The sequence below is a fragment of the Gavialis gangeticus genome, unplaced genomic scaffold, assembly GCF_001723915.1.
Source record: "Gavialis gangeticus isolate Ggan-Ray unplaced genomic scaffold, GavGan_comp1, whole genome shotgun sequence".
Taxonomy (NCBI): domain Eukaryota; kingdom Metazoa; phylum Chordata; order Crocodylia; family Gavialidae; genus Gavialis; species Gavialis gangeticus.
The window spans coordinates 78,830,800-78,848,739 of record NW_017729031.1 but is presented as its reverse complement, the minus strand read 5'-3'; the positions used below and the strand labels follow the sequence as shown (position 1 = coordinate 78,848,739).

The 17,940-nt window shown below is 39.0% G+C and overlaps 1 protein-coding gene across 2 annotated transcripts in view; it reads left to right on the top strand.

Moving 5' to 3' along the window:
* The window catches only part of PGAP1 (post-GPI attachment to proteins 1), a 64,138-nt gene that overhangs the window by 39,847 nt on the left and 6,351 nt on the right, over positions 1-17,940 (top strand). For both annotated transcript variants that reach the window (XM_019523130.1, XM_019523131.1), the window contains 9 exons: positions 2,483-2,591; positions 2,913-2,951; positions 4,340-4,433; positions 7,753-7,843; positions 8,031-8,228; positions 13,541-13,676; positions 14,550-14,600; positions 15,656-15,879; positions 16,888-16,992. In XM_019523130.1, coding sequence (XP_019378675.1) covers positions 2,483-2,591; positions 2,913-2,951; positions 4,340-4,433; positions 7,753-7,843; positions 8,031-8,228; positions 13,541-13,676; positions 14,550-14,600; positions 15,656-15,879; positions 16,888-16,992 — 1,047 coding nt within the window. The remainder of the gene's footprint in view (positions 1-2,482; positions 2,592-2,912; positions 2,952-4,339; positions 4,434-7,752; positions 7,844-8,030; positions 8,229-13,540; positions 13,677-14,549; positions 14,601-15,655; positions 15,880-16,887; positions 16,993-17,940) is intronic.

The window sequence follows — 17,940 nt, the reverse complement described above, 5'->3', positions numbered from 1 at the left end:
GCAGCATCCAGCTGGTAAGTCGGGGGGGTGGGGCCTAGGGGAGAGAAGGAGCATGGGGTGCAGGGGCAGGCACTGCCCACCTGGGGTGGGGCACTGGATGGAGTTGGGGGCAGCTCATCTGGGGAATGCGGAGGGGGGTGGTTCCTGCCACTGTGTGCACCCTCAAGGGAGGCATGGGGGGCATGTTTCCCCTGGATTTGTGTGTGGGGTGAAGGTGGGATGTCTACTCGGGGCCAGGGGCTGTGCTGGCCTCTTCCTGATGGGGGGACTGGGCTGGGGCTGCCCTTGTGGTCGGCAGGGCAGGCGACAGTGGTCCTGGGGAGTGTTACAAGGTGGAAATGTAGCTACCCCAGAATTTGCTGTAGCTGTCCCTCCCAGCGCCACCACTACTGCCCACCCCGACTGCCCCAAGCACAGCTTTGGCCCAGCCCCCCTGGCTCTAGCCAGCAGCGGGCAGCCCACCCTTGCCCTGCGCACAAATGGGGGGTGGGGGGGGGAACACATGCTTCCTGTGGGAGTGTGCGCAGCAACAGGAGGCTCCCTCCAACTCCCTGGATGAGTTGCCCACAGCTTCGCTCTGTGCCCCAGCCCCACTCCCTCCCTTGCTGTGGGGACCTCAGTCTGCCCCCCATGCCCCTTCCCCACTAGACTTACTGTCTGGACAGTGCTTTCCAAGATGCTGGGCTGCATTCCTTGCTGTTTGTATGGTGCAGCTGCATGCATGCACACAGCATTTATCGGTGGCATTATCAGCCACATTGGCTAAAAAAAGGCTGATTGCCAGTGTTGATACGATACGGATTGATATATTGGTGTACCTCGGGTTCCGAGTGAACTGTATCTTGCAGATGACTCAACTATCTCCTGTCATCTCTCATTCCTTTCTGCCTTATGTTTGCCGAGTGATCCTTTGACTCCAGATTGGCGAAAGTGGAAGTAATACCCACTTGATAATTGTCATAAATGTTCATCTAATGTGATCTAGAAAAATCAGTTCTTGCATTGTTCAATCCCATCCCAGACAGAACAATTTGAGGTTAGCAGCTTGCCTATTGAATGGCAATGCCTAAGTAAGATGAAGTGTTTTTCAAAGTATAGCGTCTTGTCTTGAAGTAGGCTTTTCAGTCTCTTGTTCTACTAATTGGGTTTGAACAGAATTTGACTGGTATCAAAATAAATAAATAAGCCCCCAAAAACAAGACTTTCCAAACTTATAGATTTTTTTTTATAACAGAGGCAGGCCTTTGAGACGTTAAAATTGCAGCATTAAGTGGTGTCATAAATGCAGTGCCATTAAATTCTGTCAATAAATAAATGGGGCTGAGAGTCTTTAATGCAGCAACTCTATTGACAACTCATTTAATTGTGTTAGTGGGCTTGGCCCATAGTGCCAGATGCAGTCTCGGCCCATAAATTGCTTTTATTTTCTTCCATAAAATGTGCATCTTTGTTGCAATCACATTTGCAAGAAGTCTCTGAATTCTTGTGGAAGCCAAAAACATAACTATATCTTTCTTATAGGACAAAGTAGGGAGGCCAAGAGTCATTTGCAGCTAAATCTAGCTCTTCCATTGTGCCAAGGGAGGCTTCACCAGGACAAAAGGCCCTATTCCATCTCCTTTTGCTACTAGAGGTGCATAAAAGTAATGGGTTGGGGCAAAATAACTTGTTCTAATGTTTCTGTGGAGCTTTGGAAATACTTAAGGGCATGATGGACAAATTTAAAACAGCCTACAGTATTTGCAGAGAGAGAGAGGGGCAGCCCAGTTATTTCGGGAAGAGCTCCATTCCTGGAATAAGAGGTAATACTATCCATTTATTTACCTGGCATACCCTTAAAGTGTTTTGAGGAAATAATTTTGCTGTTTTTCCATAAAACTGTGGATGCAACCCAAATTCCAAAACACAGTGCTTTTATGATTGGCAAAGATGTAATTACAGTTATATTTTATGCTTTTTTAGATAAACATACATTCAAAATAAGGCCTTAGAAGTTATTCTAAATAAGGATTCTAACTGTTATTGAGAGCCTGTTGGTTGTAAGATTAGAATGTAAAGTGATTTTTTTTAAATAGGATTAACTGTAAACACATTGCAGATTAAAAGGAGTTTAAAGATCACTTTAGCTTTAAAGCTTTTCACTTTTCCCCTTTTGTACATATTTCTTTCTCCTAGTATAATTCCTGGACTTGGGATTTGATTGATTACTTTTGATCCCATTCTGTACTCTGCTTTTTTTTTTTATCAGCATTTGAATGGAGCCTCACTCCTAGAAGGTTAAACTTTTTTAAATCCTGCTAGCTCAGAGGAAGAGATTGGAACTATTCATACTGCTGTAAACAACTCCTGTTATGACATCTGGCTTGTCACTGTGACCCTTGTTTTGCTTCTGTTTTGAAAAACCTTGCATTAAAAATCTCAAAAAAATTTTTGTATTTTTTGCTTATAACCAAAGTATTTACTTATTAAGTTGCCATTTCAGAGTTCCATCTTTAACTGAGATTTCTGCTAAACTGCATATTGCACAACCGGAAAATGACAGCAGTGTTGCAGTATTAAATATTTATTCATCCTCATATTGTCAATATGAAGTAAGTAATCTGCATTCATTTTTACAGTTTATATTGTTGTAGAGCTGTTGAGATTTGTCTCTTGGCATATTGTAAATGACTGTTGGCAAGGAACTCTGTTATCTAATCCAGAATTTTCCTTTTCTTTCTATTAATGTGGTATAAGTTTAAAATTGGTTATGCAGCAGGTGAAGTGCTACTGAAAGCTGATAAATATTTTTCAGGAAACCAAAAACTTAAGCATAAGTGTTAATATTCTACCTTTTGTGACTACCATTCAGAATACTTATCACTGAACAATGATAACAAAATATTAAAGTTCTTTTTTGTGTGTTCAACAAGGTAACCATCAAGACTTCTTTCTTACAAGTTCTTGGACAAGTAAGAAAACCTTTTTAATACTGAGTTTTGTGTAATGTATCCCTAGTAGTGTATTATGCATTGTCTCTTTAATTAATGCCAGGGCACATGTGGAGAAGTACCTGGGTTTTTTTAAATGGTTTTTATCTTTGCATAGTCTTTATCTTAAGATAAAAAAAATATATGAACATAGAGTGCACCAAAATAATGTTTGGATATATTACTTTTTTTTCTTAAATATCCATACAGTATTATAAAACCTTTCTTTACTATGCCCTTTTGGGATTCTTTTTTGGGTACTCTGTATGAGACTGAGACAACTCTGTTAGATTAAAGTTCTTTTTTACTTAGCAAGTCATCATGGCAAACTGAGCAACTCTGACATGAACTCTAAAATACTCATGGCTGGGTCATGAAAATGTTGCTGGTGATTATTTCTGGTGTATAAACTGACCAAACTAAATTATTTTTTACCTATACCTATTTTTTTACCTATAGCTTGTCAGTATGTTAATTATAGGGCTTTATCATGATGTCATTTTATGATACAAAGCACCTCTGTGCAGTAAAATATTAGTTTATTGGATACATAGGTTTTTTTTGGCCTAAAGTCTCCTCTAATCTTATTTTTTATTATCTGCTAATGGAAAGAGGAATGAAATACTCTGAATAATCATCTCCTTGAGGATTGCACTTTTGTTTCGTGTTTATACACATTCTTTTGAACAATATAAAATTCTGATTTTTGTTTTTACTACATATTTATTTTAGGGTGTATAAGTTATATTCTGAGCTGACTTCTAAATTTAGTTGTTGTTTATTATTATCTTGTTTTATGTGAAACAGTTGAGGTGTTAGTTTGTTCCTTATACACTTATCCCAAGGGGAGAAAATGTGGGTATGAACACATACACGTTTTTGCCACTTTAAAAGGGGATGGGGTTCTGCTACTTTGGAATGCCCTGTAGCTATTCTGTTGTAATCGTTACATTTGCATGATTCTGTAGTGATACAAGTGAGCTAAATCCATCCTAATTTTGACACTGAATGAAGCAGGGCTAAATGTGGAGTGATTCTGCTGCATTTGTTACGTCTGCATGATTCTTTAGGGGTATAGTTGCAGTGTAACAGCTTTTATCATATCTGTCCACACCCTCTGAAACATTTTTGAGAGGTTATTCCTATAACAAATACACAAACAGGGAGCTACTGGGTTGTGGGTTTATGAGCATTTCTCATGTATAGCTCTGATCACTAACAGGGAGTCCTTGAGTGTGGACATACCAAGGGAAGAACAGAAATCATACCTCTTAAACTATTTAGCAATCACATTAGTATGAGCCGGTTGTATTAATCTCTTAATCCTTTTTTATATACTCATGTTACTTTATAACTTCCTTGTCTTCCAGCTAATAAGATTCCATGGTGGTACCCTTCCTGTGTATGTTATTTCTAATATTCTTCTTGCATATGGAGGACAATTAAATACATTAATTTCAACAGGTAATACTGCATAAAATGATTTAGAGCCATGCTATAATCCTATGCTTATACATTGTGATCAGTATATTGCTTTCTGATTTCACAGGGGTACACCAAGGTGATTTGTCTTGTTTTTAGGTTAATCTCTCAGAATTTTAAATAATTTCTCATGGTCCTAAAATTCTCCATATTTGACAAAGTTGTATATTCTGTGTTCTGTTTAACTTAAATATTTCCATTTAAATCGTTATCTGTTGAAAAATGACTTGAAGCATAAGGTGGGGGGGGTGTCACTTTGCTGCCTTTGGGAGGGGTCCTGTGCACCAAAACATCCCTACTACACCTCTGCATGAGAATGTGTTCAGAACAACTGTGGGGTATGGACAGATGTAACAATTTTATTGCTATTAAAGGATACTGATTCAAGCTCTTATGCTGTAACTGTTATATCTGTGTAATTCTGTAGAGATGTAAATGTAGGAGAACTGCTTCAACTTTAACTTACCTTCATTCAGGGTCAGTATTAGGGCAGTTTAGCTAATCTGTTTGACTACAGGATTATGCAGACCTAACAGACTATAATAGTTGATGCGTGCTCCAAGCAGTAGCTCCCTCTCCCCTTTTAAAGTTGCTAAAATTTATGTTTGTCCATACCCTTTATATTTATTTAGCAGTAGCTTCTGATATTGTAAAGAGATAAGAAATTTAGGACAAAAGAATTCCATACCAACTGTGCTGATTGTAATTAAGCTATCCCTTGCATCAGTTTCTCCTTTTTAACTGTGGAGATGCAAAAGTATTTTAGCTACAATTGTGGCACTAAGGCATTTGAGTAGTAGTTCTAACCAACTGACAAACAAAAGTTTCAATCTACATGTATTCTTTATCACAGGATGAAGGATTTGCATCCTCAGAACATAGTTTTTGCATATCGCTTGCTCTATGGCAATGTAGTGACATGCTATGTCACTGTGTGGCACGCTACAGTGATGCAGTGATTGTGCAGGTCTACATGTGATCACCAGCTATGTCACTGTAGCAGCACACTCCCACAGTATAGTGCGTTGCTATGGCAATGTAGCAGTGAAATCTAACTATGCACCACACATACTACACCGTGCTTTAGTACTTCCAAGAGGAAGTACTAAAGCACAGCAATATGTAGACGCACCCTTTAAGAAAGATTTGAGGAAGTTACTGGCAAGTTTATAATCTAACAAGTAAAAAACCATAGTTCTTGATTTGTGAAGAGGTTTATTACTTTAACACTTGGGACTTCAATCCTAACTCAAAATCCAGTTTCAATTCTGTTTCCTTTTTCAGTTTATATCCTCACCAAATAAATTCCTTAAATGTTTCCCTGGGAAATTTTTCCCACAAATACATGCACATGGTTCCATTGTTCTTAGACTTCATAGATTTCATAGACATTAGGGCTGGAAGGGATTTCGCAAGATCATCGGGTCCAGTCCCCTGCCCAAGGGGCAGGAAGTCAGTTGGGGTCAGATCACCGAAGCAAGATAAGCATCCAAGCATTTCTTAAAGGTATCTAGAGTAGGTATTTGCACCACTTCTGGGGGGAGTCTATTCCAGACTCTGGAGACTCAAACAGTAAAACAGTTTTTCCTTCTGTCCAGTCTAAAACAGTCTTCCAGCAGTTTGTGACAGACCTTGTCTTCCCTTGGGATGCCCTGGTGAACAGACGTTCTTCCAGTTCTTGATGCATACCCTTTATATACTTATAGGCTGCCACCAAGTCACTCTTGAGCCTTCGCTTCTCCAGGCTGAAGAGTCCCGTGTCTCTCAGCCTCTCCTTATAAGGCCTGTTCTTTTGACCTCTAATCATGCACATGGCTACTTCAAAGGGTACTTTATGAACTTATCTGTATTTAGTGTTTTCACCTTTAAGTTGTTTTCTGGAATAACTTGTTTTTAATAGTCTTCCCAGGTACTCTGTCATGCCACTTGGGAAGTTGCTGTCTTGCCAGCCTTTTTTATGTGCTACTGCTAGTCTGCTAGAAATTTCTCTTTTTGTATGGTGGTTTATATCAATATACAGCAAGCTATAACAATTCAGGGACTTTAACTAGCAATGTCATGAGAAAAACTGGAATATTAGAAGAAACATTATGCACTGTGTGTGTGTGTGTGTGCAGTGCTGCCTAAGTGTTCCTTTTCTTCTGTCGCCTTAAAATGGACTCAGTCAGTGAGGTTCTGGAGTTTCTGGCTATCTAATTCAGTTTGTATAGTATGTGTGCAAAATCATTTTGTAAGCATTCTAAGAGCATCTAGCTGTGCTATCTCTGCCAGACAGAAAATTTTTTATCTTAATTTCGTAAACATTTTGTATCGTATAAAAGTATGGACTATTTATGCATGTGTGTATTTAAGTATATTTGTGAATTAATGCTGTTTCATATACAAACAGTAGTGTGACAAGGGGTGGGCCAGAGGGGCACCAGGTGAGTAGGGCACTGGAATTGTCTTCCCAACCAATTCTCTGCTGCTCTGAGCGCACACCCCACTACACTCTTGCATGGTTTGCCCCAGGTTCCAGTTCTGTTTGTTATGCCACTGTACACTTTGAAGCTATAAAAATTTACACCAGCTGATGATCTGGTGATGACCTGTGTATTTGTATACAGAACCTATCATGTTGTAGAGTTTAGTAGTTGCTGTAACTGAAATCTGTGGTAATGAAAGCTGTCTGAACATAAAGTCTCTTGTTATAAAGTAAAATATAGGAAATAATTTTTTAGAAAGCAAAATGTTCTCTCCTATTAGTATCCTCCACCAGCAAATGCCATCTTATGTGTGACTGATGCAACACACACAATTACCTTATCAGAAGATTAAAGAAAATGTAGTAAGAATGTAGAACTAGCCTGTTAGTCTAGTAACATGTTGAATATGTTGACATTACTTAAATTAAGACAGATTTTGTTGGCTGACTTCAACTGACAAGGCATGACTGTATTTGAAAAGCTAAAAGCAAGCCTCTACAAAAAACTGGCAGCCAGTCCCTTGTGCTGAAAAGCATCTTTCTTCAGCCTCAGGTGATATTAGTATAATTCATAAACTTTATAGTGATAACAACTAACACTAACAACTGTCTACCTAAAACTGTTGTTCCATGACATCTGGCTCTGATCAATCAATTAATTAATAAGCACTTGGTAAGAGCCTTGCTGTTGTACAGTAAAAATATAAACCACTGCTACATCACTTAATATTAACTTTTAACTTTTAAAGTTGTTCTCAATAATAATTCTTCATTATTGAGCTCTTGTTTTGAGCTTTGCAGCAAGGAAGAAATTGGTTTGGTTTTTTTTCCTTGTAGGTCAGTGTTCAGATTTTGCTCTTGTACTCTCAAGAACAGCCAGACCCTACAAAGTAGAGCCCGCTGTGAATATTATTACGTTTTTATTGGGGTAAGTTATTTTCTATTGTCTTGCTTAGCAGTTTCCAAAATAGAAGCCTCTGTTAAAACAGTTGGAGTCCTTTAACTCAGATTCTTTTCATATGGATGTTACTGAAATGTAGCTATAAGAATGACTACATTTGGCTTGTAGCAATGATGAAAAAAGAGAACTAATAATACTTTCATATTTTTGGCAGGTTTGCTTGGTTTAAAGATGTATGGGATGCACTGTTCTTACCAGAGATGGATGCTGCTGTGCTGAATAATCAGGATGTGTGGTTCCCTCTTGTGTCCCTGATTCTGTTTTTTTTTGGGACAGGCATTGCCTTTTGGGGTGGCATACTCTTCTCTTCATCTCTAAGGCTCTTATCTTCTTTCTGGTTAGCCTTGACAAGGTAAAACAGCATAATACTATATGTCTGATTTGTTTTTTATTTTATTCTATCCATAAGAATTTAAGAAGTTTCATACTGGGTCAGACCAATAGGAGAGTATTGAGCCAGATCTAGAATGATCTGTTGCCTACTAGGACCCTTCCCAGCATCAACCACTTATTGGTTTAGAGAGGCCAGGGGAAACATCCCCAACCATTCTGCTCTCTAGCTGTTAATAGATTGACATCTATGAATTTATCTAGTCCCTTTTTGAACCTGGCTATGTTATCTGCCTCTACGACTTCCTGTGGCAACAAATTCCACAAATTAACTATGCACTGCATACAAAAAAGTATTTTCTCTTGTTAGTTTTAAACTTGTCACCTACTAATTTCAGTTCGTGCCTTCTAGTTTTAGTACTCTATCACTTGATGAACAATAGTTTGCTGTTCACTTGGTCCATACCCTTCATGATGCTATAGACCTCTATTATATACCCCCTCAGCCTTCTTTCCAAACTGAAGAGCCCTGGCCTTTTTAGCCTCTCTTGGTAGGGCAATTGCTCCAGGTCCCTGATCATTTTGGTTGTCCTTCTCTGTACCTTTGTTAATTCTATAAAATCCTTTTTGAGATGTGGGAACCCGAACTACACCTTTTTTTCAATATGTGGGTGCACCATGGATTTGCATAATGGCATGATGATTTTCTCCATTTTGTTTTCAATTCCCTCCTTCACGATGCTAAATATTTTATTGGCGTTTTTGGTCACTGCTGCACATTGAAATAATGTTCTTAAAGAACTGTGTACAATGACTCTAAGATGTCTTTTCTAAGTCGTAACGGCTAGTTCAGAACCCCACACTGTGTACATAGAGCTGAAGTTATTTTTCTCCAGGTGCATTACCTTGCAGTTGTTGATATAGAAGTTCATCTGCCACTCTTTTGCCCACTCACTTAGCTTGGTGAGATCTTTTTGCAGCTCCTCTCTGTCAGCTTGGGACTTGACTACTTGGAACAATTTGGTGTTGTCTCCAAGCTTGGAGATTTCACTGTGCAGCCTCATTTCCAGGTCATTGATGAAAATGTTGAACAAAATATGGCCCAGCACAGATACTTGTGGGACTCCACTTTTGATCTCCCTCCATCCTGAAAACTGACCATTTACACCAATGGTTTTTCATCTTTTTTCATTTGTGGACCCCTAAAAAAATTTCAAATCAGAGGTGTGGACCCCTTTGGAAACTTTTAAATGGAGCTGTTGATCCCTTTGAGTTGTAAGTGTGGGTATTCACATACTTTTGATTGATCATCATAATCTTTTGTGGACCTCTTAGACATAACATCTGTGGACACCCAGGGGTCCATGGACCACAGGTTGAAAACCACTGATGTAGACTACCCTTTGCTTCCTATCTTTTAATCAGCTCTCAATCCACAAAATAACCTTCCCTCCAATCCTGTGGTAGCATCCCTTTGGTGAGGGACTGCATTGAATGTGTTTTGAAAGTCTGAATTTATTTCACTCCTCTAAACTCTTTTAAGATAATTCATAAGTTGTGTGGATGACATCCTACAGTATAGTTCAACCAAATCCTTTCCTTGACCATCAGGACTTTCCAGTAATGTTACTAATGCAGTATTAGGGTCATATTATGTCTTGTTTTGCATGCTCATGAAAGGAGGCATAAGCTGATTCTTTCTTCCTTCCGCTACCTTTTTGTTTCCAGTTTTCTCAAAACAAAAATGCATCCTTCTTGTGTTTCTTCAGGAGTAGCACAATAATGCAAACAGCTGTGGAAACAGATCTTTAAACTTAGAATCTAGCCCTTAGTGTTTAGTATTGGATGCCCTAAATTATGAAACACACCAAGGAGTTAGTAAAAATTATTCAGATGCGCATTTAAGTCTGCAGGAAATGTCATTTACAAATAATGTTTGCAAACTACTTTAATCTGTTTTTAATGTAAAGAATATTAAAATATGTAAGAAGAATAAAAATAATTTGAAATAATAGAACAGTAAATTAGTCACACTGGATAATATGCTTTTAATAATTGTACACTGACATGGTCGTCTGCAAGGTGCGTATGTGGGGCATCAGAAAATTAGTTTGGTTTTATCTCAGTAGGTACTGTCTGAGCAAAGAGCAGGTTCACCATGTGAACCTTTTTATGAATATTAACACTTTTGACTTTCTGTTCAGTCGATGTGTGCTCTGAGTTACTGCCACATCTCAAGCATGCACGGTGTCACTTTTCAACTTGGCTGTACTTAATGTTAATAGAATATAATATTCGTCTCAAGTGATATAACTCCTGCTCTTTAGTTTGATGGCATTTTTGTAAGGCTCTTAAAAACAGATTCCTCTTAAATACCTTCTTGCTCTTCTGTTTTGGCTGAAATATGTGAATGCATGCTATATTTGAGAACATTCAGGATAGAGGCATTGAAGTCAGCAAAACCCACACTGCATAGTCTGCTCTGGTGACCAGTAAATTGATGCACTCTGTTCAGAGTTTTTTGGGGTGGGGGGGTGTTACTATATGGATCCTCCAACACAAGTATCTGATCCAGTACCTCCAGTTGTCTTGGCTCCTCTTATCTGCTGTTCTGTCTGAGCATCTCTGAATTTTATTTTGTTCTCCCACATAGAGTTTAGGTCAGGGGTGTTGAAGATATGATTCGGCATGTGAAGCTATAGGATCCAGCCCATGGGTCTCAGATCAACCCCATGCACCACATGTAGGTTTGGGGCCAGTCCATATTATATCCACAGACCAGCACCAGAGCCAGCACACAGGACTGGGGTTGCCTGTGCTGGACCAGCCCTGTATACTGGCTCGAGCATAGGGCCAGTCTGTGGGTCTGCTTCAACCCATGGGGCTGGTTGAGCTTGGTATCCTTGGTTTAGGTGATGTTTGGTTTCCTTTTTGTTCCATAGCAGAATTCACACATCTTTAGATGTTCTGCGCAGCATGCCTGATCATTGTAATCTAAATAGAGAAAATCCTGCATATTTTTCTTGGCAGATTGCCGTGTTTTTTTGGAGGACTTTCTTTGTTAATGCCTCCATTTAGTCATGCTCTTATCTTGTTTGAATGTATGATATAATATCTTTCTCTTAAGAACCAAGCTGTTTGCTGTCTTTGGTGTTGAATTCTTGCTATTCACCCATAGTGAATCTTAATTCCAGTCAGACCAACGCTGTTCTTTACTACCTTCTGCATCCTGTTGTCTTTGACCTTTAAGGGCATCTCAGAATTCAAGGTGTTTTATTGATCTTTCATCTTCTCTGATTCTCAGAAAATCACTACATCCAGTTCTACCAGGTGAAAATGTTTGTTTCATTTTTCAGTTCTTATTCTAAAGTAACTTTTTTTGCTATTTTTAATACGAGATTGTCCACTGAATTTTCAAAAACAAACTTTTAAAGAGGTTTTGTCTGTGTCCCCACCTCTTTTCCATGCCCTCTACCCCCATTCTCTTTGTTGCTGTTATAACTCTCCTCAGCATGTCTATATGATCTCTCAAAATCATTTCTGACCTTTAGGGTGTGTCTAAATAAACTGGCTTGTGTATCTCCACATTGTACTGTCCTATATATCATAGACATACCCTTTGTGATATCAGGTTCAAAGAATCAGAATATCTGTTCCTGTCCTTCCTAATATGACCAGGAAACATCTATGTTGGAAGAATGTTTCTCATAAAGTGAATCTTTTTGGGACTCTGAATTCTATGTTGGATGTGTAATAGTAGATACTGCCTTTCTATGATGACCATGAAGATTTAATGACGAATGAAAACAATTATATAAAGTTTGATATACACTAAAGCAAAGTAAGAAAACAAATAGACAAACAAGTAGTACCATATTTACTTGAATAGAAGAAGACCCCTCCCAATAATGGATTCTATATATGAAAAGTTTATAATTTTTTAAAATTATTTTCCAGGTATAGAGTCTAATTATTGGAGGCTTGCTTTAACTTTGTCCCCCTCCTGCTGCTACAGCAGGGAAAATAAATATGGAGGGTGGAGGGGGGGTCAGGTAGCCCCTTGCTCTCTGTTTTTCCCCCAACTTTTTCCCCTGGCAGCTTCTTCCCCCTCTTCTGTCAGACCCTGTTCTTCTCTGAGCACATGGAAGTAAGCAAATTTGAAAGCAGTAACCATGAAATTAAATGTAGTAATTTGCATATAGTATCCATGCACTTAGTTTATCCATCACTTAGAATTCATGCATGTTCTCTTCTTTTATTAAACTTGCATGTTTTAGCACAGGTGCTCCATTAACACACTTTTAAGCAGCACTTTGTGACCTACTTATATGTAGTATAAAGAATGCATTATATTAGTCGAAAGTGAAAGGCTCGTGATTTATTTACCACAGTTCATTGGGCTTGGCCCCACTAGAGTGAACAGAGTCAAAGTGACGCCACAGCTCGGCACTACTCAGTATGTGCATGTACTCCAAATACCCCCTACAAAGTATCCCTGTGCTAATTAGCCCTCACTCGTGACTGAAAGTGGGTGTTCTTATCACAAGTCCTGGGGTGCTCCAAAAATTCCTATGTAGGTGAAGAACAGGGCAACCTGATTTGGCTTCACCCTGTGGAGAGCAGGGCCACACTAATCATATGTGCCAGGCTGAGAGAGGAGGCAACAGAGGGTTCTGGGTGAGCTGTATGCAATGGTGTGGCTCACCATGACTTGTAAAAAAGTCACCAGTGAAGGGGGCTACACTTAATTGCCACTACCATATACATGTTATTCAGTTGGGCTACATGAACCTATTCTGGTGGTAGGTTCCCATCACCCTGTTTTGCCCAATGTGGGCATTGTGTTTTATAGTCATGCTCAGCGCTGGCTGAATTCAATCAACTTTGTAGTTGGTTTCCATTACTGAGCACATGCTGCTTTTGGCTAATGACAGACATGTATTTAGTGAGATTTCCTTGTATGTGATTTTTTTTTTCCATACTAATTAGGGGAAAAAACGTTGTCTTGTATTTGAGTAAACATGGTTACTTATTATCAATTATGGCATTTAAAAGATTATGAATTTAATTTGTCTGACATTCTTGAACAGATGGAGGTATGAGATAAGGGGGAAAAACTGACTGCTAAAGAGCAGTTCAGTCTAGCAGTTTGCCTGTGTGACATGACTGATTAATATTATTCTAAATTTAATTATTAATTTCTAGTAATGTAAAGAAAAAGCACAGCCTAACTCACTACATAATTTTATTTATTTATTTTTTTAAGCCATTCATAAACTAGAATCTGATTTTTCTTTCTGTTGCAGTAGACTAACAGTAATTTTGTCATTCTAGACCCTCTGGGCTTCCTAAAGACAGCAGGTTGGTCACACCCAAAAGATCATGTATGACCATTCTTCTGGTTTTCATTAGCTGGACCACCTGTGGGGCATTTGCTATATTAATTATTTATCTTCACTACTTGTTCAAGGTATTCAAACAATAAGCAATTTGATCTAGTATCAGTTTTAAAGTATTTAGGGAAACTATAGACAAATTTGCTTTTTCTGGGATTTTAAAGACATTTGAATTAAATAACTTTATTTTGTAAAATCCCAACTTAACTGATGTACTTTACAAACCAATGCTTTTTACTTTTATTTATCTGATAATATTTCTTGAATGAGTTATACACTTTGGCCTCATACCATTGTCATTTGCACAGCTATCTAATATGGTGAGTCGTGTAATTCTAAATATTTCAAGCTTTGAATAACCTTCATTATAAAGTCCAAGGGCCTCTTAAACCCCCTCATTGGAATTCTGATAGGAGAGTGGATCTTAATGTGGAAATTCTGTAAAAATCCCAACATAGAATTTTCCCCAAATTTTTCATGGGTGAAGAAGTGGGGACAATGCACACACCCACATAGTGGATAGAGTGGCTGAGGAGTCTCCAAACTCTATGGATTCCCTGTGGCCCAAAAGAGGTCAGTGCCATCTGCATGAAGGCCCTGTGTGTCCAGGAGTCCCCAGAGTGGGAAGCAGACAGGAAGCCCCATCACATGTACACCTTCCAGAGAATCTCTGGAAGTGGAGGCATCTTTTGAATATGTTTTTAAGAGATTCTTAGGAAAGAGGGAGGGGAATTAAATCAACAAAACTTAGGTAAACAAGAGGCCAGGAATATGCAAAATTTTGGAAGCTTACCTTAAGGGAGTGCCCGGGGACATTGTTGGTGTTACAGGCCTTAGTGGAGCTATGTTCCCAGGAAATAAAAAATGGGGGGTGGTGGGCCAAAGACTACATTATAGGTTTAGTGTGTAGAACAAATATAAAAGTAAATGTGTCTGTCTTTTCATAGGTTATTAAACTACATGTGAATGTAAGAGCAGAGCAAAGAGTTCTTAATGCGGTAAGTCCATTTGGCAGTTGTCCTACTTTGGCAATTTTAAACTCCATGAAAATAAGCCTAGAAGGTGGTGAACGGTCTAGAACAAGGTTTAGAAGCCCATTTGCTGCTGCGGGCTGCGGCTTGTTACCCAGCCCCTACTGCAAATCCTACCCCCCCCCCAAATGCTGTGGAGGGAATACAGAACAAGGCAGGCTGTAGAACCCTGGGGAAGCCTCCTCTGCTGCTCTGACAGGCATGCTGCTGATTCCCTGAGCTGTTGTGGACTGGATTCAGTCTTCATGGGCTGGATCTGGCCTGCAGGCTGTAGGTTGCTGACCCCTGATCTAGAGCTCTCAGCTTTGTTGCTGACTGGTTTGGTTTGTTAGTGTAAAAGAGGAAAGAGTAGAGACCCTTGAGCAATCTGTTTCATTATTGTCTGTATTAATACTATTGTAGTCCTGAGATCACTAAGGTAATACCTTTGGGTTTTTATATTGTTGACAAGAATATGAATCTCAGGCACTATTAAGCACTTAGAAAATATCAGAATAATTTTTCTTTTGTATCATTATGTAATCGATGATAAACACCCTTTGCTACTTGGGAAATATCTTGCTAAATTTCCTTTTCTCTCATTTTTGAACCTTTGTTTCACTCCTGCATGTCCCCTATTCCAGCTTGCATGGTCTTCTTCCTTTTTTCATGTATTACTGTCTTTCACCCACTTTCTTTTCTGTCCCCTGTATTCTGGTTTCTCCAGGAATTCCATTTCTTCTCTCCCCTTCTGCTCCCCACTTTTAGGTCATTTCTGAATGCCTCTGCTTTGCATCCTTCCTTCCTGGACTTGTATAGCCACTCTCTTAAAAGGAGGCTCAGTAGTTAGATTAGGTTCAGTTTCTTGAGCTTCTCTCTGTGGCTTATTAGAGAGCCACCATTCTGGGGTCTCTAAATTTTGGGCTGGTTCCGAATAAATTGCAGTTTTTTATTTTCTGGAATAAAAAATGGAACACTGCTATTATGCTAAGATTTGTATTAGTCCCATCTTCCTTCTCCTAACAATTCATGCTTTTTTGCAGGCTCCAAAGCACTCAAAAGAAACTTCAGATAATGCTAATAAAAAATTGATAAAGAACTGCCGTTCAATAGATCGAAGTGGAGAAGCAGCAAAGTTACTCGCCACTAGTGCAGTTGCTGATGAAGTTGTAAATGGTTTTAATATGCATGTTACAGTAATCATTTTACTCACATGGATCATGCTGCTCAGTTTTCCATCTTTAATTTATTGGGTAAAAAATCTCAGGTAACCTTTTAAATTGCATACAAAAAATAATCAGTATTATAGATTGCTTAGTACCTAACTCCCAAATGACTACTGTTTCAAATTTGCAGAGGTTCTTTAAGTATTAATGATTTGGTCTATGACAGAACCTAAAGGCTCTAAATGAATAACTTCATAGTACTAGTTATCCAATCACCAGGGACAATGAGGAGTGGAGCCATGGGCAAAGGCTCCAGTGCCTTTCAGAGACCACGGTCACCCGAGATTGGAGAAGATAATAGGGGCAGTTTCCCCTTCCCCTCCCCCCTGTAGACCAGGAAGGAAGAGGAGGAACAGCTGCTTCCTGCTGGCTCCTCAAACACTGGAGTCCCTGATGTCAGAAGCAGGCAGGAGGCTTTTTTTAACTGTTCCCTGTGCTTGGCTTCTGGGCACTGGGAGTCGACCACCCAGAGCAGCACTGCTCCCTGCCCACTTTTCACTCCAGAAACCCCAGAGCGGGAAGAAGGCAGGAGCCTTTGGTAGTGCCCCGTCTGCTTGGCTCCCAGGCACTAGGAGTCGATCAGAGAGAGCGGTGCTTTGAGGCCTCTGTCTGCTTTGTACATCAGAGTCTCCATGAATTTCAGCGTGAGAAGCAGATGGCAGGCCTTTGCCACACAAGTCCAGTTCCCCTGGGAACAGGAGACCTGGGGTAGGCCATACTTTCCCCAGACTAGGATCAGCCTAGTCTTGGGAAGGCTCAAGGAGCCGGGCAAAAAGAGACTTTTGCAGACTGAATGTTTGTTCTTTTCCCACTCGTGGGTTCATATCTAGCTGTGGAAAATTTCCATCACTAGAAATGAATGTTTGTTTGTGGTCCTAGCCTATTGTTGCTTATGTGGAGAATAATCCTACGTGGGTTTTTTTATTCACATGTGATTAACTGTTTGTATGTTGCCATATTGTCCTTTTGACTGTTTAACTTTTATATGATAGAGTGGTTAAAGAGAGTGAAAGTAATGTTACCGTTTGCCCCATTCACTTCTTTTGCAGGTACAATATTAGACTTGATCCTGATCCTTGTAGACCTATGGCTATTATCCTTGTACCCACTTTGGGAATTCTCATGAATTCAAGTACTACTAAAGTAAAATCAAGGTACCATAGCTTTATTTCCAGTTTTTGTATAGGCTCTCCATCTGATGTCAAGCTTCTTTATTTTTCTTTGCTTTTAATTACTCTTCCACTTCCATCCTAAATTTTGTTTGCAATGTGTAAAAGTTTGTTCAGCTGTCATTAATATTCATAGTACCTTTATAGTTAAACCTTGAAATGAGTGGATACCTTTTAAAAATTCACACAAGTCTGCTGCATCTCATTAAATCTAACAGATGACTTGTGTTTGCCAAGCAGGATATCAGTAGCTTTGAATTGACATCTAAGCAGTCTGTCAGATTGAGATCTTATCTCTTAGCCTTCCCATCATGATTCATTTATTCTTCACAGTTCTTTGGGAATGTTATGAATTGTCTTCATGAGAAAACTTTAAAAATAGTATAAATTATGGTATGAATTCGTATCTCCTTACTTGTTTATATTGCTCTGACTGTTTTGGGGACACTTTCCAATGTAAGGGTATCTTTTTATAGTGTTACTTATGCCAAATTTATAGTTATTTTGGAAGCTATTTAAACTAAGCTGAAAAAACCTGCTCAGAGTCAGTGTCCTCACATTCCAAAATTACAATGTTTTGGCTGGAAAAAATTTCTGTGTAGACAAAAATTAGTAAAAAAGGTTCATGAAAAACTTAGTATTCATGAATAATAAATGGTGTTCAAACTGAAATAGCTTACTTTGTTGAACAAAATCGCATAGGAAATATTCAGCTTGACCTTTGCACCTCATGAATAGTTTCAGTTGAGAGCACAATGGCATTTTTATATGTGCTACTGATGCAAGCTGCGCTAATTAAAAGCACTCCGGACTGCATTGGAAGCAAGTGTATCAGTGGCACAGCATGTGTCAGCATTGAAAAATGGCAGTGGTGCACTTTGAACTAAAGCATATTGAACATGTTTTAGTTCAAAGCTTTCCACCATTTTCTCA